The following is a 22,280-nucleotide window of genomic DNA, read 5'->3' as shown; positions in this document are numbered from 1 at the left end:
CTCACGTAAGGCTCCTAGAGAGCATTAAGCCCTATTTCCTTAATAATTCTTTTTTTTTCCTTTTTTTTGCCAGTCATGGGGCTTGGACTCAGGGTCTGAGCACTGTCCCTGGCCTCTTTTTGCTCAAGGCTAGCACTCTGCCACTTGAGCCACAGCACCACTTCTGGCCTTTTCTATATATGTGGTGCTGAGGAATAGAACCCAGGGCTTCATGCATACGAGGCAAGCACTCTTGCCACTAGGCCGTATTCCCAGCCCCCAATAATTCTTATATATGTAATCAGTTAACATCTTTTGTATCTACAGTGGTACTAATGTACCATTCTTGACAGTAATGGGACTATGGGTTTTCATGAGATGGAGAGTTCATGCATGGTGTTGAGAAAAGAAGTGATATGATTTGGTACAGATGTTTTTGTTTGTTTTACTTTGCTTTATTTTTTAAACATATTTTTAATTGGAAGTATGGCTCAAATGGAGTGTTTGCCTAGCATGCTTATAGCCTCCAGTTCAATTACTACTTCCACATACATAGTAATTATACGTATTTATTGGGTACAGTGTGAAATACAGTGTGCAGTGATCAGATTAGGGTAAATACTGTATCTTTTAGCTCTGTTACTTCGTGTTGAGAACAATCAAAATTCTCTCTACTAATTTTTAAATATTTAGCTAGTTATTGTTAGGCATATTTCTCCTGTTATGTTACATTAGCAGGTATTTATCTTATCCAGCTGCACCACATTGTCTGTTCTTTCCCCTGGCCTCCCTCCCTTCCCACATCTTCTAGACTCTGGTAATCACTTCTGTGAGACCACTGTTTTCATTCCTGTGTACAAGTGAGAATGTAAGGTGTTTGACATAGGTTATAAATAGTTCTCAAGGTGCTGAAAGGTACCATGAGTGGAAGCAGTTTTCCCAGTTGAAAAGCAACAGTCCAAGAGACATTATTAAAGTAACTTGTACTAGCATTGAAGAAAAGACATGACCTATTTTTTTAGTATCTCTTAAAGGAAGTAATACCAGATTTGCTGGCAGATTTAAGATGAAATGTGAGAGGAAGAGTCCAAGAAGATGCCATGGTTTTTTTTTTTTTGAGCAGAGAAAACTAAGAAGGGGAAGATTGAGGTTAAAACAGATGTAGGCAGAAATGGCAAAAGTTCTATTTTCACTATATTAGTAAAGACTGTCAGATATCCAAGTACAGATTTGAGCAAACAACTTGAATATCTAGCTTTGGAAGAGGTTTTGCTTTGGTGTTTTTTTTTGCCAGTCCTGGGGCCTGTCCCTGGCTTCTTTTTGCTCAAGGCTAGCACTCTGCCACTTCTGGCTTCTTCTACATATGTGGTGCTGAGGAATCGAACCTAGGGCCTCATGTATACGAGGCAAGCACTCTTGCCACTAGACCATATTCCCAGCCCCTGGAAGAGGTTTAAGTGAAGATCACATAAAGCTATGAGTGCTGTAATCCACCAATAGAGGGTGTATTTAATGTAAGACTTTTTTTTTAAGATACACTTAAAAATTACCATCTCTTTAGGGAACTGGTGGCTTATGCCTGTAGTCCTAGCTACTCAGAAGGTCAATCATAGGGTCGTGATTCAAAGCCAGCCCAGGCAGGAAAGTTCCAGTTAAACCACCAAAAACCCAGAAGTGGAGCTGTAGCTCAAGTGATAGAGCACTAGCTTTGAGCACAATCTCAGGGACAATGCCAGGCCCTGAGTTCAAGCCCAGGACCAAAAAGAGAAAAATTACCCTCTCCTTGCCCCCAAGGAAAATAAATATATTGATTTTGTTGTTTTTCAGGATCTTCAAGATGAAGTTCAAAGGGAAAATGTTAATCTGCAAAAATTACAAGCCCAGAAGCAGCAAGTACAGGAACTCCTTGAAGAATTAGATGAACAGAAAGCCCAGCTGGAGGAACAACTCAAGGAAGTCAGAAAGAAATGTGCAGAGGAGGCCCAGCTGGTAAAGTCTGTTTAGTTTATACCTTCTTTGATTTTCCTCACTTAAGATGAAAGTATATTTTCTATTATGTGGCAGTCTAGTCAGCAGTTAGCATATTAGAGGCATAATGCTCATCAGACATTACAAGTTCTCTTTAATGGAAATAGAAGGATACTATTTTAGAAGAACAATTTTTTTCCAGAAATATTTTGGGGGGTGTGTCATTATTGGGCTTGAACTCAGGGCCTCCATCTCCCCCTATGCTTTTTCACTCACAACTGCCTGTCTACTACTTGAGCCAGAGCTTCACTTTGAGCTTTTTGCTGATCATTTGACAATAAGAGTTTCCTGGATTTGTGTGCATGGGCTGTCTTTGAACCTTGATCTTCAGATCTCAGACTCCTGATTAGCTGGATCATAGGCTTGAGACATCAGTGCCTGCCCTTCCCCCCACCCCACAAATTTTGGTTGATGACACCTATGCCTTCAACTACCCTCCTGCCTTCCCCCATGTCTTTCATTATAAAAAAAAATCAGAAAAATACTAAACTTGTAAACTAACATTTTGATGATGTTTATTTTCCTTATTCTTTCTTTCCATTCACCTCCATATTCAGATCTCTTCTCTGAAAGCTGAAATAACTAGTCAAGAATCACAGATCTCTACTTATGAAGAAGAACTGGCCAAAGCTAGAGAAGAGCTGAGCCGACTGCAGCAAGAAACAGCAGAATTAGAGGAGAGTGTGGAGTCAGGGAAGGCTCAGCTGGAACCTCTTCAGCAGCACCTACATGATTCACAGCAGGAAATCAGTTCAGTAAGTGAAGCAAGAAGTATGCTGAAATGGACTCTCAGCTAGCCTGCTAGATAATAGTACTTTCTACTCCTTTATCTATTTCATTTATGATTTAATTTTTAGTCATTTTTATACAACTAGATTTCTTATTGCCAGATTCATTAAAATTATCACATATTTGTACTTCTCTTGCTCATTGACCATTGGAGTAGTAGGTAATGGTGTGGGCTTTTTAGTTAAGTGTTCCAGGTTTAAATGTTGGCTGTGCCATTTACTAGGTGAATCATCTTAGTGTCAGATTCTTCATACTTAAAATGGAAAATTATCTATTAGTGCTTCCTGTGTTTTAGGGATGTTGTGAGAATAAATGAGGCAAAAATCTATGAAATGTTTTAGAAAAGATTCGATAAGTGTCACTTATTTTTATAAATAATCTAATGTCTTATTCTAATTTTAAAATTGATTTTGCTTTATTTTTTTAGAGAAGTATTTCTTTGATAGATAAATATGGAGTATTGTGGTTGATTCCATGTATAGATCCTTTACTTGTTCATGTCTAGGCTTTTCTACATAGAGAGTAGAAATGAGATGTTTACATAGGAGCATGGATTTCATATAGTCCATTTCTTTCATTGTGAATTTGAACACACTGAAGCAAAGGGAGTTTGTCATTGATTATATAACCTTTTAAAGAGCCTCTAAAATAAAAGTCTTCTAAAACCCATTTGATGTTCTCAGTTACTGTATATAATGAATTCTTTCATGTTTTCTTTCTCCACCTTAACTGGCAGGTGACAGCCCTTTTATCTTGCAAGACATGGCTTAGTCTTATTTCTTTGTCCTTCTGTTTTTGTAATACAGGAATTAGCTCCTTAGCCCCAGAAAACTGACCATTTTTAATAAAAGTTTATAGAGAGTTGGGGTTTTTTTTTTTTTTTTGCTTTTGTGTATTTGGCTGGCTGTTTTTTAAAAAATATATATTATTTCACATATTTTTTTCTTTTTGGCCAGTCCTGGGCCTTGGACTCAGGGCCTGAGCACTGTCCCTGGCTTCTTCCTGCTCAAGGCTAGCACTCTGCCACTTGAGCCACAGCGCCGCTTCTGGCCGTTTTCTGTATATGTGGTGCTGGGGAATCGAACCTAGGGCCTCGTGTATCCGAGGCAGGCACTCTTGCCACTAGGCTATATCCCCAGCCCCTATTTTTTTCTAATATAAGTCCTGTATAAACAATACATTCCCTAGTGAGAATGCTACCAGATGAGTGAATAGGATATTTTTCAAGGTAGTTTGCTTCTTAGTTCCTCCCTCCCTTCTTTCTTTTCTCCCTCCCTCCCTCTCTTCTTTCTTTCCTTCCTTTCTTTACTGGGGTTTTGAACTAGGGGCCTTATCCTTGCTAGGCGGATTATCTACTACTTGAGTCATACCCCAGCCCTTTTTTTGCTTTAGTTATATTTGGAATAGGGTCGTCAGCCTGGCAACTACTAATCTGCTTTATGCCTCCATAGGTTCATTGTTTGGGGATTTTGCATATAGGTTATCAAACAATACATATTTTTCATATTTCTTTCAATTAGTTTTGGTAATTTTTTTCACATAGTTTTGCTATGTAGTCCCTGGTTGATTTAAATTTTTGATCATCTTGCTAAAACTCCTGAATGCTGAAATTACACCACTACACCAGATGTGTACCACCACAACTGGCTGTTGGTCTTTTTGGGTTAATAATGCCAGTGTGTAAGACACTAGTTTGTTTTGTTTTTACCCCTATCTTGACTCCCCTTTCCCAACAGGAGTATGGCTGATTCTTTTCTATTCTCCTTTAGCTTTTGTATCTCTCTTAAATCTCTTTTCATTTATTGTCTTTCCCTCCAATATCCTAGCTCTTTTTCTAATTATTGCCTGGAGGACTGCTAGTTTGTAGATATCTGAATCAAAATTCTTGGAGGTTACAGAAGATTTGCAAAAACAAATGCATTGTACTGGGATTTCAAGAAAACTTTTTGGGAGAATTTACTGAACCCCTTCTAAGTCATGCTGCATTCCCAGAGGATTCTTCTGGCAAGAAGCAAGTTTATCATTCACCCAAGTCTAGGGTTATAGTTATTTTTATGTTAAATATATTTCTAGCAATAATTTCTTTTTCCATTTCTACTTTGTATTGACAGATGCAAATGAGACTGATGGAAATGAAAGATCTGGAAAATCATAATGATCAATCAAATTGTTGCAGTAGCCCACACAGCATTCTTGTAAATGGTGCTACAGATTATTGTAGCCTCAGCACCAGCAGCAGTGAAACAGCCAACCTTAATGAACATGCCGAAGGCCAGAGCAACCTAGAGTCTGAGCCCATACACCAGGAGTCTCCCGTGAGTCAAGTGGTTCCATAACCTTCATCACTAACTGTAGAAGAAAAGATTGATGCTGATCAGAGATTTATCAGCATCATGTAATATAAATGCTCTCATGTCTCATTTGAAGATAATTAAGATTTCTTTTTGAGAGACAATGAGTCCCAATTTAATAGTTTTAGTGGCTTTTAACTGCTGTTGCACATAATTTTAACTAGTGTGTTTTATCATTTTAAAATGTGAGAAATATATCGAGAAAAATTAAAAAGTTGTTGGTAGTCTAGGGGAGTTTAGCCTAAAATTAAGCAGGTAAATTGATAGGATGACAGTTTGGGGAGCTGTTAAGCATCGAAAATTTTATAGCATTCTGTAAATTTAGACTTGGCAGTTATAGATATACTGCTCAGTATTTTAAGCAAAAAGAAGATTACTAGATTATCCTTCAAACATATTAGGATGGCATAAAATAGATTTCCCCAGTTTTTAAGCCTTTTAATCTAATGATCTAAATCAAGAGAACAATGAAAAGCCCTTGAAGAACTTTTAACCAGAAGCACTACAATGAGACTCATATCCTAGATCTGTCTTTTTCCTATTATAAGGAAAGTAGTTTGGAAGGGTGCATCTTAGCAGCCAAAATGGGAGAGAGGAGGGAGGGCTTGACTTGAGAGACTGCAAATAAAAAACAATGAAGAGGGGCTGGGGATATGGCCTAGTGGCAAGAGTGCTTGCCTCGTATAGATGAAGCCCTGGGGTTCGATTCCCCAGCACCACATATACATGAAATGACCAGAAGTGGCGCTGTGGCTCAAGTGGCAGAGTGCTATCCCTGAGCAAAAAGAAGCCAAGGACAGTGCTCAGGCCCTGAGTCCAAGCTCCAGGACTGGCCAAAAAGAAAAGTGATAAATAAACAATGAAGGCACCAGAGGCTCATGCCTGTAATCCTAGCTACTCAGGAAACTGAGATCTGAGTTTTGAGGTTCAAAGCTGGCCCAGCAGGAAAGTCCATAAGACTCCAATTAACCACCAGACAACCAACAGTGGTGCTGTGGTTCAAAGTGGTAGAGTACTAGCCTTGACCTGAAGTGCTCAGGGAGAGCTCCCAGGCCCAGAGTTCAAGCCCCACAACCGATGATGATGATGATGATGATGATGATGATGATGATAGTGAGGAGGAGGAAAGGAGTAGAATTTGAAAAAAAGGATGAAACAAACTGAATAATATTTGGAATCCCGGTGACAGCCTCTAGCGTAAGTGGCTTTGATGCTTGGTGACACCATTTTTCTAAGGCTGATTATAGGAGAAGAAATAATTCTGTGATTATGTTCTGCTTGTCTTCTTTCTCTGCCAAGTCAAAAACAATATTATTGGGCTGAGCATAATTCTAGCCTCATGAGAAACTGAGGTAGGACATGATTTGAGGCCAGCCCTACACAAAAATACCAGGACCTATGTGAAAAATAAACTAAAATACAAAGGGCTAGATCTTCCCTCAACCCTCCCCAACAAAGAAAGAAAAGACTATTGTTAATCCATGTTACATTAATATTTTGTAGGTAAGTCTAGGGCTGTAGTTCAGTGGTACAGAGCTTGTCTAGACCCTAGGTTTGATCCCCAACACCAAAATTAGTCAGATATGTAGCTAGGCAGGTAGGCAGAAACACAGAATATAGACATATGTAAGTGCTTGCCTAGCATTCTCAAGGCCCTGCATTTGATCCCAGCACATACACAAATATATACATAGATTATGTATACACATATATACATGTGTAGGAAGTTATATAAATGTATGTAAGTATGATTATGATTTTTTTTGGTAGGCAAGAAGTAGTCCTGAACTACCACCTTCTGATGTGACTGATGAAAATGAAGTACTGACTGCAACTGTTAGTGAGAAAGTTAGTCCTGAATATGATAATGATGGACATTCAAAAGAGGTAAACATTTTATATTTGAAGGCTCTTAAAGGTTCTTATCACTAATGTGTTCAGTGTTCTTTTGAGGCTAGGGTTTGAACTCAGGGTCTCACACTTGTTAGGGAGGTACCCTACTGGCTTGAGCCATGCCTCTACCCTCATTTTAAATATTCTTCATTAGTGCAAAAATATTTACTGATTTTGAAAGCACATATATGATCTGAATGTGGGTTATTTTCATTTTGTATGTTACATTTAAAATTTTTTATTCCTAATGGTTTTTTAATTAAAAATTATTTTTAGGAAGATCCATTTAATGTAGAATCAAGTTCACTGACAGAACCAGCTGCAGATACAAACTTGGATTTTTTCCAATCTGATCCTTTTGTTGGCAGTAAGTATCTTTGTTATATATTTTAAGCTTAGCAAAAAAAAAAAGAAAAAGGCTTTCTTATTTTTTGTGTCATGTTGTGTTTAGATCTCAGAGCCTTGCACTTGGTAGGCACGTGCTCTAACATTTGAGCTACACCTCTAGCTCCCTGACAAAAGACAAGACTTTTTAATGTATAAACTGTCTGAATTATGGCTTCAGGTTTTTTTTTTTCTGACGCTTTGGTTTGAACTCAGGGCCTTGTTCGTGCTAGGTAAGCACTCTGTCACTTGAGCCACAATCCTAGCTCTTTGTGCTTCAGTTGTTTTTCATAGGATCTCAAAAGTTATGCCTACTCTAGTATGAACCCTAATCCTTCTATTAACACTTATGTGTAGGCATACATTACAACACCATGTTTTCATTGATTGAGATGGGAATCTCACAAACTCTTTGCCTAGACTGGCCTCAAACCACAAATCATGTCAGCCTCCAAAGTACAAGCAAGAACCACCCCCAATTGGCTTAGGGGTTCCGTTTTGATAGCACAAGAGTCTATATTCTTAAATTGCTAATATTTATTCTTGGCAGGCAACTAAATCCTAGAACTAACCTTTGGGGTTATATTTTATGAACCTCTGATTAAGTCTGTGCTTCTTAAAAATAGGACCCAAAGGACAGTATGTGGAAAATGAACTATGCAACTTGTGGGCAGGGTTGGGAGGAAGTGACTGAGGGAAAGTGAAGAAAAAGGTGACATTGTCTGAAAAGAATTGTACTCATTGCTGGATGATGGTGGCTCATGCCTGTAATCCTAGCTCCTCAGGAGGCTGAGATTGGAGAAGCTGTTTGAATCCAGCCTGGGTGGGAAAATCTGTGAGACTCTTCAATTAACCACCAAAAAACTGAAAGTAGCACTGTAGCTCAAAGTGGTAGAGCAGTAGTATAGCCTTGAGTGAAAAAAAGCTCAGAGACAGCACCCAGGCCCTGAGTTCAACTCCCCACAACTATCCCACCCCCCAAAAAGTGTACTCATTACCTGACTTACAAAATGGTAGCCTCTCTGTGTAACACCTTAATAATAACAATAAAATTATATTTTTTAAAAAGGATCCCAAAAGAAAGAAATGTTATAGAGCAGTAATTGGAGATTGCTTTCTGAAGTTAACCAATAAATTAGTTGCTAAAAACACTAATACCAGTTCAGGCATTGTTTCATATACCTGTAACCCAATCATTTGATAGGCTGAGGCAAGATGATTGCATGTTCGTGGTTAGCCTGGGATACAGAACTAGACCTTGTCTCCAAAAACAAGCCAACTCTGAACTTTTAAAATCGTGAATATATAATAGTAGAGTCGTAAGTCTGTTTCTTACCCTTTAAGATACTTATGCCTTATTGAAAAATTATATAACTTCAATAAAATAAAATGATTGATGCCAGTATACACAGTATTAAATATCACTTGTGTCCAAGTTCTTTTGCATTATGTTTTACTTCCTAAATTAACTTGTGAAACTGAGTTTGATAATCAGTGTTACAAATAGAAAACTAAAGAAGGCAAGTTAAGTAAGTAACTTAGATTCGTGGCAGAAATGAGGCCAGATATGAGAACCTTATTTTTTAATTAAATTTTATTGAGATATATGAGGTATCCAAGAACATAGAAGTTGTATGTTTTAAAAATACAGAGACTGAGGGTGTAGCTCTGGTTGAGCACTTGCTTAGCATTTGGTCCTCAGTACTGCAGCAAGAGAAATGAGAGAGAGAGACAAGGAAGGAGGGAGAGAAGGAACAGTTGACATTGGAATAGTTTTAGTGTGTTCACTGTTTGTTTGTTGTTTTTTTTTTGGCCAGTCCTGGGGCTTGGACTCAGGGCCTGAGCACTGTCCCTGGCTTCTTTTTGCTCAAGGCTAGCACTCTGCCACTTGAGCCACAGCACCACTTCTGGCCATTTTCTGTATATGTGGTGCTGGGGAATCGAACCCAGGGCCTCATGTATATGAGGCAGGCACTCTTGCCACTAGGCCATATCCCCAGCCCGTGTTCACTGTTTTATAATCATCACTACAACCTAATTTTGAAACAGTTCTTATCACTCCATAAAAAAAACAAAACTTAATGCCCTTTAGTAATCACTTTCCATTCCTCCAAGCCCTATCCTTGACAACCACTAATTTTTTTTTTTTTTTTTTTTTTTTGCCAATCCTAGGGCTTGAACTCAGGGCCTGGTCACTGTCCCTGACTGAGCTTCTTTGTCTTTTGCTAAAGGCTAGCACTCTACCACTTGAGCCACAGTGTATGTGGTACTGGGGAATCAAACCTGGGGCTTCATGCATGCCCAGGCAAGTACTCTACTACTTGGCCACATTCCCAGCCCAATAACCAGTAATATTAAAATGGACAAAATGATTTAAATAAACATTTTTCCAAAGTAATTATGCAAGTGACCATTAAACACATACAAAGATGCTCAACAAGATTATTCATCCCTACAATGAGATTTCACTTTTTACCACTAGTATGGCTACATTCAAAAGACTAGATAATAACAGATGTTAGCAAGGATGTGGAGGAAATGCAACCTCATACACACACTCGTGGGGGAAATATACACCCACGAGAGTCTTGGACAAGTGGTAGAGCACTAATGCTTAGCCTTGAGGGAAAAAAAAAGCTCAAATCATATTAATCATCATATATTAATCATCAAATTATATTAACCATCAAATTATTTTGCCTAGCTAAGTATGGTGGCTCAAGCCTGTAATTCCACATACTTGGGAAGTAGAGATTTGGAGGATCATGATTTGAGGCTAACCTGAAAAACTTCTCTACCAATGGCTGGGCACAGTGGCATACTCCTGTTGTCCCAGTCAATGGGGAAAGACAATGACTGGCACAGTGACACATTTGTCATCCACAGAGGCACAGCAGTACAAGTAGAAGGATACCAGCTCAGATAGGCCTCAGCATAAAGCAAGACCCTGTCTGGAAAATAAGCAATATAAAAAGGGACTGGTGATGTGGCTTCAGTGACACAGAGTGCCTGCCTAGCAAGGACAAGGCCCTAAGCTCAATCCCAGTACCACTACCTCCAAGTCATTTTGCCCAGTTTACAATTGGAGTGTTTGTCTTTTCTTGTTAACTTGTAAAAGCTCTTTACATGTTCCAAATACGCTCTTACCAAATATATGATTTGAAATCCATTCTCAGCATTTTGTGTTATCTTTTATATTCTTAACTTTGCATATAATACTTTCTAATTTTGATGGAGTTCAGTGTATCTATTTTCTCTCTTGTGTATTTGCTGTCATATCAAGAAATATATTACTACCTAATACAAAGAAGCAGAATTTACTAATTTTTTTCTGAGAGTTTTGTAGTTTTAGTTGTTACATCTAGAGCTTCAATTCATTTTTTATTTTTGTATATAATGTGAAGTGTAATCCACTGTCTCAATACTATTTTTGAAAGGACTGTCCTTTCCCCATTGTGGGTTCTTAAGGCCCTTGCAAAAATAACCATAAGCCAGGTGCCAGTGTTTCATGAAAGCCTGTCATCCTAGCTACTCAAGAAGCTGAGGATTGAGATTCAAAGTCAGTCCTGGCAGGAAAGTCTAAGTTCAAGCCCCAGGACCTGTATTAGCTAACTAATTAAATGGTTTACCTCTGGACTGCTTAATTCTGCAAGACTTTCCCTACTGAAGCTCATTAAATCTTCATATCTAAAATGGTGATCCATCCATTATTCTTATGAAGAGTAGCTTTTGTTAGTAAAATTTTTGCTGATGCTCCTGCCTTCCCCCATATCTGTCAAATTGTAGTTGAATCTATCAAATTTACCTTTTTTATGAGGCATATTGAATTCAACTTTTATTCTTTATCTTAAATATTCCCCAATTGGGTGATATAATTTACTTTGAATGCAGTTATGAAACTAACTTTGCTTTTGCTTTGCCCTTGTTTGAAAATTACTGTTTCAGAAAGTAAATATGCCACAACCACAAATAATGTAATTGTGATTTCTGCTTATTTTATCACAGGTGATCCTTTTAAAGATGATCCTTTTGGAAAGATTGGTCAGTATATAGGAGTTTTATCTTAACTTTAATTCAGCTTTGCTTAATTATAAGTTGTTTATGCTGTCTATAGAAACATTAAGTGGCAAGTTGGGTAGTTACAGGAAATGAGCTGTTTTAAAAGTGAGTTTTGTCGAGCTGGGAATATGGCCTAGTGGCAAGAGTGCTTGCCTCCCATACGTAAAGCCCTGGGTTCACTTCCCCAGCACCACATATATAGAAAATGGCCAGAAGTGGTGCTGTAGCTCAAGTGGCAGGGTGCTAGCCTTGAGCAAAAAGAAGCCAGGGACAGTGCTCAGGCCCTGAGTCCAAGGCCCAGGACCGGCAATAAATAAAATAAAATTGAGTTTTGAGGGCTGGGAATATGGCCTAGTGGCAAGAGTGCTTGCCTCGTATACATGAAGCCCTGGATTTGATTCCCCAGCATCACATATATAGAAAACTGCCAGAAGTGGCGTTATGGCTCAAGTGGCAGAGTGCTAGCCTTGAGCAAAAAGAAGCCAGGGACAATGCTCAGGCCCTGAGTCCAAGCTCCAGGATTGGCTAAAAAGAATGAATAAATAAAATTGAGTTTTGAAACTGATCTTAAGCCATAGTACAATGCTGTTTGTGCCTGGCATTTTCAGAGAGTAGTATAGTCTTGGGAATTTTTCTATTAAAAGGTTAGCTTTGTTGTTGTTATTGTTGTTGTTATTATTGTGTGTGTGTGTGTGTGCGCGTGCTGGTGCTGTGGCTTGAACTCAGAGCCTAGGAACTATCCCTGGTCTTTTTTTTTTTTTGCTCAAAACTAGAGTTCTGCCACTTGAACCAAAGCTCTATTTCTTGCTTTTTGGAAGTTAACTGGAGATAAGACTAACAGACTTTCCTGCTTAGGCTGGCTTTGAATTATGATCCTCAGATCTCAGCCTCCTGATTACAGGTATTAGCTAGTAGTACTCAGCCTTTTTTCTTTGTTTCTTTCTTTTTTTTTTTTTTTTTGTAGTGCTAGAGAATGAACCCAAGAGTCTTACACCAGATTAGACAAGTACTGTAGCACTGATCTAAATCTCCCAACCCCAAGTTCACTTTTTTAAAGTAATATTCTTTATTTAGGTGTTGGTGGCTGATGCCTGTATTCCTAGCTACTCAGGAGGCTGAGATCTGAATTCAAAGCCAACCTGGGCAAGAAAATCCATGAGACTTATCTCCAATTAACTACCAAAAAAGCTGGAAGTAGAACTGTGGCTCAAATGATAGAGCACTAGCCTTGAGCAAAAAAAAAACCTCAGGGGTAGTTCCCAGGCCCTGAGTTCAAGTTCTAGGACCAGTACCAAAAAAAAAAGAGTAATCTTTAAGTGATGATGACTTTTAATTTCTCCTTATTTGCTAAAGTTTAGATGAGCATACGCACCACTAAAGGGTTAGGATTACAGTTTTACTTCCCTAAGATTATATAGCCCATTTGGGTGTGAATGGGAGAATCGCAACTATCTTGAAGAATTACTAAATGAAAAGTATGCTTTTAATTGATTATAAAAACAAAGTAAATCTTATTTACCATTTAGTTTTATTTTCCAAACCTATTTCAGAATATTGGCTGTTAACTTTGAGCTGAGAGAAAGGAATAAATTAAAAGTTTTGTTGTAGTTTTCAGTTATAAAAAGCTTAGAATAAGGGGAGTTTACATTAAACCCCTTAAAATTACAATTAAGAGTCAAGGTTTTTTTTGCTTTTTGGTAGTATTAAGGATTGAACTCAGGGCCATGCCCCCAGTCCATTTTATATACTAATAAGAAGTGTAAGTTTAGTAGGTAAAAGACTCTATATTCTTAACCAAAAACACAAAGGAACTTGAAATAAATGTTAATTTATATAGTTCAAAATGTCTTTTTACTAAGACAATGAATGAATCATAGGAAATTTAGTCAATGGTTTTTTAATCTCTTATATTTCTACCTTATGTTTTCTTAGATCCATTTGGTGGTGATCCTTTCAAAGGTTCAGATCCATTTGCATCTGACTGCTTCTTCAAACAATCTGCTACTGATCCTTTTGCCACTTCAAGTACTGACCCTTTCAGTACACTCAGCAATAACAGTAATACATCTGTAAGTAGGAGGATTAAAAGCTGTAACGTTGAATGGATAACTAGTGTCCTTAGTGAATTTCTTGAATATACAATGGTGAAAGAATCTTTTTTTGGTTATGTATAATGGGTCATATAAAAAGTTCTCTTGGGCTGGGAATGTGGCCTAGTTACCACTAGTATCACTGTGTGTTGATAGGTTGCATAAAATGAGTAATTGTTTCTTTTTTTAATATCCTTAAGTTATTTCCTTAACTGTACTCAGTAGTTTTCCCTAGGTAACAATTGGTATTTTTCCAGTGAATTTAAACAGAGAAAATCTCTATAACTAAATATTTGTGGTTTCCACAGGCTACTACTGGATACTCTATCAATGTACAAGTGTGTACTTTGCAGTGTGGACTTATTTGCCAAAATTTATTAGTTTGTGGCAGTACTAGGGTTTGAACTCATGGTCTTGCTTTCTTGCTTGGCTCTTTCACTCAAGGTTGATGCTCTAGCACATCAGATTTTGGCTAGTTAATTGGGGATAAGAATCATAGACTATCCGGCACTGGTGGCTCAGGCCTGTCATCCTAACTACTCAGGAGGCTGAGATCTGAGAATCATGCTTCAAAGCCAGCCCGGGCAGAAAAAGACCTTGAGACTCTTATCTCCAGTTAACCACCAGAAAACCAGAAGTGGCACTGTGGCTCAAGTGATAGAGTGCTAGCCTTGAGCTGAAGAGCTCAGAGACAGCACCGAGGCCCAGAGTTCAAGCCCCACACCTGACCAAAAAAAAAAAAAAATCATGGACTTTCTGCCCTGGCTGGCTTTGAACTTTAATCCTCAGAGCTCAGCTTAGCTAGCAATATAGTCATGAGCCACAAGTGCCTAGTTTCATTTGCCCAAAATTCTAAAATTAACTATAATCTGTGTTCTCCTCTTACCTTATTCGACCCCTTCATTCTCTACTTCTTTCATTTAAAGAACAAGCTAATTAGCACTTCCTAATTAAAACCCAACACATTCCTTCTATTTTTCTCCCCTGCTGTTTCTGCCATTTGTTGTACTGTTTTTTTCTCCTTAGTTTTTAAAACAAATATTGCCCTCACTGACATTTCATAGCTTCTCCATTCTAAAGAGTTGGCAATATAATATAGTTTATTTAGTCAACCTCCTGTGTGTCAGGAATGATGTCAAGCTCTATCAATACATCATTTAATTGTACAATAATCTTGTGAGACATTTATTTCCCTTCTTTTCAGTTTTGAAATGCTGAGGCTTAAATCTAGGACTTTATACATGCTAGGCTAGTCCCTGAGCTACATCTACTGTTATATTTTCCCCCCACGTGTGTGTGTGTGTGTGTGTGTGTGTGTGTTCTGAGAGGTAAAACTAGAACTAGAGTTAATGCATCTAGTGTACATCTGGGAGTAGATAAAGGATATTATTGGAAAAACTATTGAAATCCCAAATGAAGTCTGTTGTTTGTAGTTTCATATTGGTGTTGTTAATTCCTTAACTTTAATAGATATCCTGTAATTATTTAAAAATAACATTCGAGGAAGCTTGGCAAAGTTTTTTTGGGAACTGTATTGTCTTTACAACTCTTCTATAAGTCTAAATATGTTCAGAATACAAAGTTAAATTAAGGCTGAGAATGTAGCTTAGCGGTAGAGTGCTTGCCTAGAGTGCATGAAGCCCTGGGTTTGATTCCTCAGCACCATATAAACAGAAAAAGCTGGAAGTGGTGCTGGCTCAAGAGGTAGAGTGCTAGCACTAAGCAAAAAGAAGCCAGGGACAGTGCTCAGGCCCTGAGTTCAAGCCCCAGGACTGGCAAAAAAAAAAAAAAGTGAAAATAGGCTGGGCACTCTTGGCTCATGCCTGTTAATCCTAGCTGCTCAGGAGGCTGAAACCTGAGGATTCAAATCAACCCAGGCAGGAAAGTCTATGAGACTCTTTTCTCCAGATAATCACAGAAAAAGCTGCAAGTAGTGCTATGGTTCAAATGGTAGAGCACTCCCTTGCATAAAAGGAACTCAGTGATAGCTCCCAGGCCCAAGAGTTCAAGCCCCAGTTCCAGAAAAAAAAAAAAGTTAAAATTTTATGCTTCTATACAGGGGGCTGGGGATATAGCCTAGTGACAAGAGTGCCTGCCTTGGATACACGAGGCCCTAGGTTCGATTCCCCAGCACCACATATACAGAAAACGGCCAGAAGCGGCGCTGTGGCTCAAGTGGCAGAGTGCTAGCCTTGAGCTGGAAGAAGCCAGGGACAGTGCTCAGGCCCTGAGTCCAAGGCCCAGGACTGGCCAAAAAAAAAATTTTTTTTTATGCTTCTATACAGTATAAGTAGCAATATTATGAAGTGAGTATCATCAAAGTCAGGTAATCACTGCTGCAGAGAAAGTGTGGGATTATAATAAAAGAGGGGCATATGAAGTCTTCTGAATTATTTATGTTCACAGTTAAAGAAATCAAACAGGAATAGGTATCATTTCTTTTTAATAAGTCTGCAAATTAGTAGGGGGAAGCATTTGTTTATTATGTTTGCATTCCTTAAATTGAAATTTGAGATGAACATTTTGAGGAAGTAGGATTTCAGATATGAAATGTTATTTCTCTCATTTATCATGGTGTGTAATTTGTTTAGGGGGAAACATTGAAGAACAATGATCCTTTTGCTCCTGGTGGAACGATTGTTATTGCAGCAACTGATTCAGGTAGATAAATTTACCAGTTTTATGGAATGTTAAATGTTATCTTCTAAGCTTTTTTCCCAAAAATATTTTTGTTTGATTAATTTGAGCTTTTGAATTGTAATATACCTATTTCTAATTTAAAATTTCTAGCAAATAATAGTGACAGGTGTTTGTATGCCATTTTTTATTTTGCTTATTATTCAAGATCTCATTTTTTCATGTTAAAGGTCTTTGTAGAACATGTACTCCTTCCAATAAATATCAATAAAAACCAATAAGAACTTTTTGCTTTATAAAAGGTAGTGTTTCTTAGCATCTTGAAAGTCAGCATTGACTCTTAAAGGATCTTGGCATAGTTTAAAGGCTTCCAGTAGATAATGAAATTGTTTTGAAAAAATACATTTTAAACATCAGGAAACTAAAAATCAGAACATTAAGTAACTTGATCAGGATTACTCAGCTTATTATTATTACATTTGAACCAGATAAACCAGCTTACTAGATCTGAGTAAGGTTTTTTTTGTTGTGGTGGTGGGTTTTTTGTTTTTTTTTTTTTGCCAGTCCTGGGGCTTGGACTCAGGGCCTGAGCACTGTCCCTGGCTTCTTTTTTTTTTTTTTGCTCAAGGCTAGCATTCTACCTCTTGAGCCACAGCACCACTTCTGGCCGTTTTCTATATATATGGTGCTGAGGATTCATGTGTAGGAAGCAAGCACTCTTGCCACTAGGCCATATTCCCAGCCCCCAGTTTACTAGATTTGAAACCTAGGTCGAGTGGAATTTGAAAGCTAGATCTTATGGAATTGAAAAGCTTTTTAGCAGAACTCTGGTGGCTCAAAACTATAATTCTAGCTACTCAGGAGACTGAGAGCTGAGCATCACAGTTCAAAGCGAGCCCAGGCAGGAAAGTCCATGAGACTCTTAGCTCTAATTAACCACCAGGGGAAAAAATGTGACACTGTAGCTCAAAGTGGTAGAGCACTAACTTTGAGTGAAAAAGATTAGGGACAGAGGCCAGGCCTTGAGTTCAAGCCCCATGACTGACCAAAAAAAAAAAAAAAAAGGAAGGAAGGAAGAAGCTCTTTTCAACCAAGTATGCTTCTTTCCCACTGTTCATTGAAAAATAAAACAGGTGAGCAGGCTTTTACATGAGAGAAGAAAATCAGAAGGAAGCAAACCCAAATGTGTAAATATTTCAATCTCATGCTGTAAAGTAAAAGCATTCTTTTCCCAGGTTGCTGATTATGACAGATTATAAGCATACAAAGAATGGTAGAAAAACCCTAACAAATGGGATTTTTATACTGAACAAATTTTAAGTTTTAGCACTGTGTGATATTTGTTTTCAAGTTAGAAATTAACTCCCAACACGAGTAGCAAGAGTGAGGTATGTAAAATAGTAGATATAACCAAAAGCTTAAAGAAAACGAAGAAGACTTACTGTATTGACACTGAGTATGTCTTTTGAAACTCCTTGGTTGACACAGTGGCTTATGCCTGTAAATCCTAGCTACTAGAAGACAAGATAGGATCAAGATAGGATCTTGATTTGAGGCTAACCCAGGCAAAGGTTTCCAACCAACCAAAGGTATGCATAGTGCTGTTTGCCTGTCATCCCAGCTATGAGGGAAGCATAAATAGGAAGATCCCAGTCCAGGCCTGCATGGGCATAAATGCAAGAATTTAACTGAAAAATAACAAAAGCACAGAGAGAGAGTAAGAGAACAGAATACAAAAGGAAATGTACTCATTACCTGATCATGTAATTGTAACCCCTCCATACATCACTTCTATAATAACAATGAAGTAAATTAATAATAAAACTAAAAGAAAAATGACAAAAGCAGGGGCTGGGGATATGGCCTAGTGGCAAGAGCGCTTGCCTCGTATACTTGAAGCCCTGGGTTCGATTCCCCAGCACCACATATACAGAAAATGGCCAGAAGTGGCGCTGTGACTCAAGTGGCAGAGTGCTAGCCTTGAGCAAAAAAAAAGAAGCCAGGGACAGTGCTCAGGCCCTGAGTCCAAGGCCCAGGACTGGCAAAAAATAAAAAAAAAATTTAAAAAAATGACAAAAGCAAAAAACAACAACCTAGGATGTGGCTCAAGTGGTAAAGTGCCTGTCTAGCAAGCACAAGGCCCTAATTTCAAACCCCAGTACCACCTCCCCCTTCCAGAATGCCTTTTTCTTTAAGATCCCCATCATTAAACAAATAAGTATATTGTTAAGGATGTTACAGGATTAGAAAAGATGACCTTAACAAATGAAATAAGAGGTTAATACATCCTGAATTAACTCTTGATTGCATACACTAAAGAAAAGCCATGAGATCTAATAAATGAGATTTCAAGGAAACGGGAAATGACATTAAGGAAAAAAATCATGAGTGACCACAGCTGAACATAAAAAATTGTACATACAGGCAGACTTATCCCCTCAACTCTATCTTTGGTTCTTCTTTTTCTCTTTCTCTCATTTTTCAGTGAAGTGTATTTGCTCTACCTTCAAATTATGTCACTCTTTACTCCCCAATAGATGTCTGTCACACATCAGTGGTTCAGGTGTCTGAACCACTTCACCTACAGTGAATCTTTTCAGTTTCTGGACAAGCTTCTGCTTCACATCTACCATAACCAATATCTGAGGAAGTTTCTGCCAAAGTCTTAATTATCCAATTGTTGCAAAAGTATATTGTCATTTATTTAACATATTTCCTCATTTGTTTAGACAAGTGCTAAGTAGATAATTTATGAGGTACATGTAAGAAGAACTCTAGTAAACTATGCATTTTCCTTATACAAGTGTCTTAGTTTTTTAAGAGCTCTTTCACAATGTACACTTACCAGCATTTCAGTCAAGCCTAACTTAGTTTTATTGTCACACATGTTGTGACTTCTTTGTAAAGGCTGTGAGGCTAGGGCAGAGACAAATTATTTAGCAGACAAATTGTAATCCCTCCAATGAAGCGATCCCAACTCTTTCCTTGGCCACTCTTCTCCCAGTCAAGATAGTGTCTATATCTAGTCAGAATATACCTCAACTGCTATGTCATCAGAAATAACAGAAAGAGAAGGAAGGATTAAAGCCTGAATCAACACCCATAATGAAACTAGGCCATGCTATGGGACCTGGTAGATATGTATTACTTTTAAAATGAATCTTTTACAGCTAAAGTTGTAGGATTTCCTGTAACTCTTAATTTTTGAACACCCTCTTCAGGATTAAGAGTTTTTCTCACTGTGTAACCATGCCATTGTATTGGTGACAAAGCCAAGTTTTACAGGAAGCCTGCCTTATTTGCAGATTTATTACACTTGGTTTTGGCAAACATGGTAATAAAAAAATTTAATTGCCCATATGTGCATTATTACATAGCTCAGTTGATGTAAAGAAGCTTTCAGTCCTGAATAATCATCAGTTGTGCTTAAATTGTGATCTGCTGAGTGTTTCCCTCCCCTTAATTTTGTGAAAAATCTGCCTCCAAAAAAGCAAGTAGTATCCAAAAACATGGTAAAAGTAATCCTCTCAAGCCAAAAAATGCATGATTTAAGTGCTTGATTTAAGTAAGAATGCAAAATTTTGAGATATGTTGAAAAATGACATGTCATTAGTGGAATTAGGCAGCATTGTGGGAAAAAAGTGAATCAGTAGTACTGAGCTTTACATTGTGAGCATTTATGGATTTTTTTTTCCTCTCTGTCACCCTCCTTGGTTCTGTATACTCAAGGGTCTTAGAGCTTTCTGACCCCCCTGTTTATATCCATGCTCTACTCATTTCTAGAGATATAGGCACACTTTACATATCTAAGTGGTTGGATGAAGCACACCTTTGTTCTATTAGTGGTTTGATATAAAGGTGAATTGAGAATGACCAACAAAATTATTTTTTATATTTCTTCGTTCCTCTCTTTATTTTCCATGCCAGTGATCAAAGTTGGGGCCTGTGCATGCTGTACTAGGTGATATCCTCAGCCCTTGCCTTCTCTTTTTTAACTTATTTTTTAATTGTATTTTATTACAACTTTACTTCTTGCTAGTATCAATTAGTTGTGCAAGGATATTTTCATTAAAGTGCATGTTAATTATTCAAAGGGGCTTTACCATCATATTTCACACATGCATATGCTGTAATTTTAATCAGATTGACCCTCGACTACTCTCACTTTACTTGACATCCTACCCCCTATTATTCAACAACTTTCCATGAATTTGATTTTATCATCTCCATTCACAGATGAGATGTATTTTGGTATTACCCCTCTATCCTCTTAGGCATTCCCACAATTGCAAACATGTTATTTGTGTGTATACGTATGATCCTATATGGGTTTATGTATATGTTTATCTTTTAGGTCTAGCATCCACATATCCTTCTGATCCTGGCTGAATAATACCCGTGTGTGTGTGTGTGTGTGTGTGTGTGTGTGCACGTGCATACACACACATGCATGCACACATACACATGCACGCATGTTTTCTTGCTCCATTCATCAGTTGTAAGACATCTGTTTTGTTTCCATAGCTTGGCTCTCATGAATATTGCTGCAATAAACATGGTGTGCAGGTGTTTCTACTGTGTCTTTACTTGCATTCCTTCAAAGTACTATCACTGGATTATATGATAGTTCTTTTATTTTCTTGAGGAACCTCCATACCAATTTCCATCCTGGTTGCACTCATTATATTTCCACCAACACTGTGTAAGGATTCCTTTTTTGCCACATCCTCACCAACATTTGTTACTGTTTGTGTTTTTTATGATGGGCATATTGACTAGAGTGAGATGAAATCTCCATGTTGTTTTGACTTTCATTAACTTTATAGACCGAGAGTATTTATTTTTTTCTCTTGCAAATCTCTTTCCTCTCCTTCCTTCACAACTTTTTCCTTTGCTTCTTTCCACCTGCTTAGATGAGGCAGTACTTCCTATAAACGTTCTTTGGTATTATTGGTGATCCCTGAATAGATGAAGCTTATCAGAGTAAATATGTTCATTGCAGCTAAAAAGTCAGACTACTTGGAAAGTGCACTATGGAGAATTGCACTGTGGAGAGCTGGTTAAGCAATGTTTTTATGGTTACTATAAAGCAGTAGCCTACTTTCTTTCCCACACCTCCATGTATTTGGCAGATGTAATTTCTTATTCAGAACACCTCCTTCAAATGTGCTTTTAAAGCATATTTCCCAGTTAGGCCTATAATACTATTTTGTTTGTTTGGATATCTCACTAGGGACTATTTAGTTGGTTTGGATATCTCACTACGGCTTCTGAAGGGTAGGAACTATATCTCCTTATTTTCTAGGACTTGGTATATGGTCCGCAAGTATTTGTCAATGGTTCTTTGTTGGATAGATCTTATTTCCTGTTTTCAAAGGTCTTTACCATCTAATACAGATAATTATCAATCACAGATGACCATGGTACAAATTGGAATATAGTACATGGTTACTGTACAGAGAATGAAGAAATCACTTCTTAATGTGTGAGTTAGTGACAATAGATAACTCTAGTTTTTATGGATGAGGTAGCATTTGAAAAAGCCTTTGGGGGGCTGGGGATATGGCCTAGTGGCAAGAGTGCCTGCCTCGTATACATGAGGCCCTGGGTTCGATTCCCCAGCACCACATATACAGAAAACGGCCAGAAGTGGCGCTGTGGCTCAAGTGGCAGAGTGCTAGCCTTGAGCAAAAAGGAAGCCAGGGACAGTGCTCAGGCCCTGAGTCCAAGGCCCAGGACTGGCCAAAAAAAAAAAAAAAGAAAAAGCCTTTGAAGAACAAGTGTGAAGTATGAAATGTATACCTCTTTTTTTTTTACCTTCTTGTGATCCCAGCACACAGGAGGCCAAGACAGAAAGGTCACGAGTTTGAGACCATCCTGGGTTGTTGCTAACCATAACCTGAGGCAGCACGATGGGATACCAGATCAAAGAAAATTAGAAAAACATAGATGTAGACAGATAGAAGAGGGGGGAGACCTGGGGTCCCAAGGCTCTCCTGCACTTGGGCTCTGAGTTCCCCCAAGCAAGCATATTTATTTGAGTTCACACAGGAAGGTTACCATGGATACA

At 38.1% G+C, this 22,280-nt stretch overlaps 1 protein-coding gene across 2 annotated transcripts in view; it reads left to right on the top strand.

Moving 5' to 3' along the window:
- Positions 1-22,280, top strand: part of Eps15 (epidermal growth factor receptor pathway substrate 15) — a 119,551-nt gene that overhangs the window by 84,404 nt on the left and 12,867 nt on the right. For both annotated transcript variants that reach the window (XM_048351290.1, XM_048351291.1), the window contains exons 14-21: positions 1,807-1,968; positions 2,565-2,762; positions 4,908-5,111; positions 6,918-7,034; positions 7,317-7,407; positions 11,430-11,465; positions 13,416-13,552; positions 16,165-16,234. In XM_048351290.1, coding sequence (XP_048207247.1) covers positions 1,807-1,968; positions 2,565-2,762; positions 4,908-5,111; positions 6,918-7,034; positions 7,317-7,407; positions 11,430-11,465; positions 13,416-13,552; positions 16,165-16,234 — 1,015 coding nt within the window. The remainder of the gene's footprint in view (positions 1-1,806; positions 1,969-2,564; positions 2,763-4,907; positions 5,112-6,917; positions 7,035-7,316; positions 7,408-11,429; positions 11,466-13,415; positions 13,553-16,164; positions 16,235-22,280) is intronic.

The sequence above is a fragment of the Perognathus longimembris genome, chromosome 7 (assembly GCF_023159225.1).
Source record: "Perognathus longimembris pacificus isolate PPM17 chromosome 7, ASM2315922v1, whole genome shotgun sequence".
Taxonomy (NCBI): Eukaryota; Metazoa; Chordata; class Mammalia; order Rodentia; family Heteromyidae; genus Perognathus; species Perognathus longimembris.
This window is presented reverse-complemented; position numbering and strand designations above follow the sequence as displayed.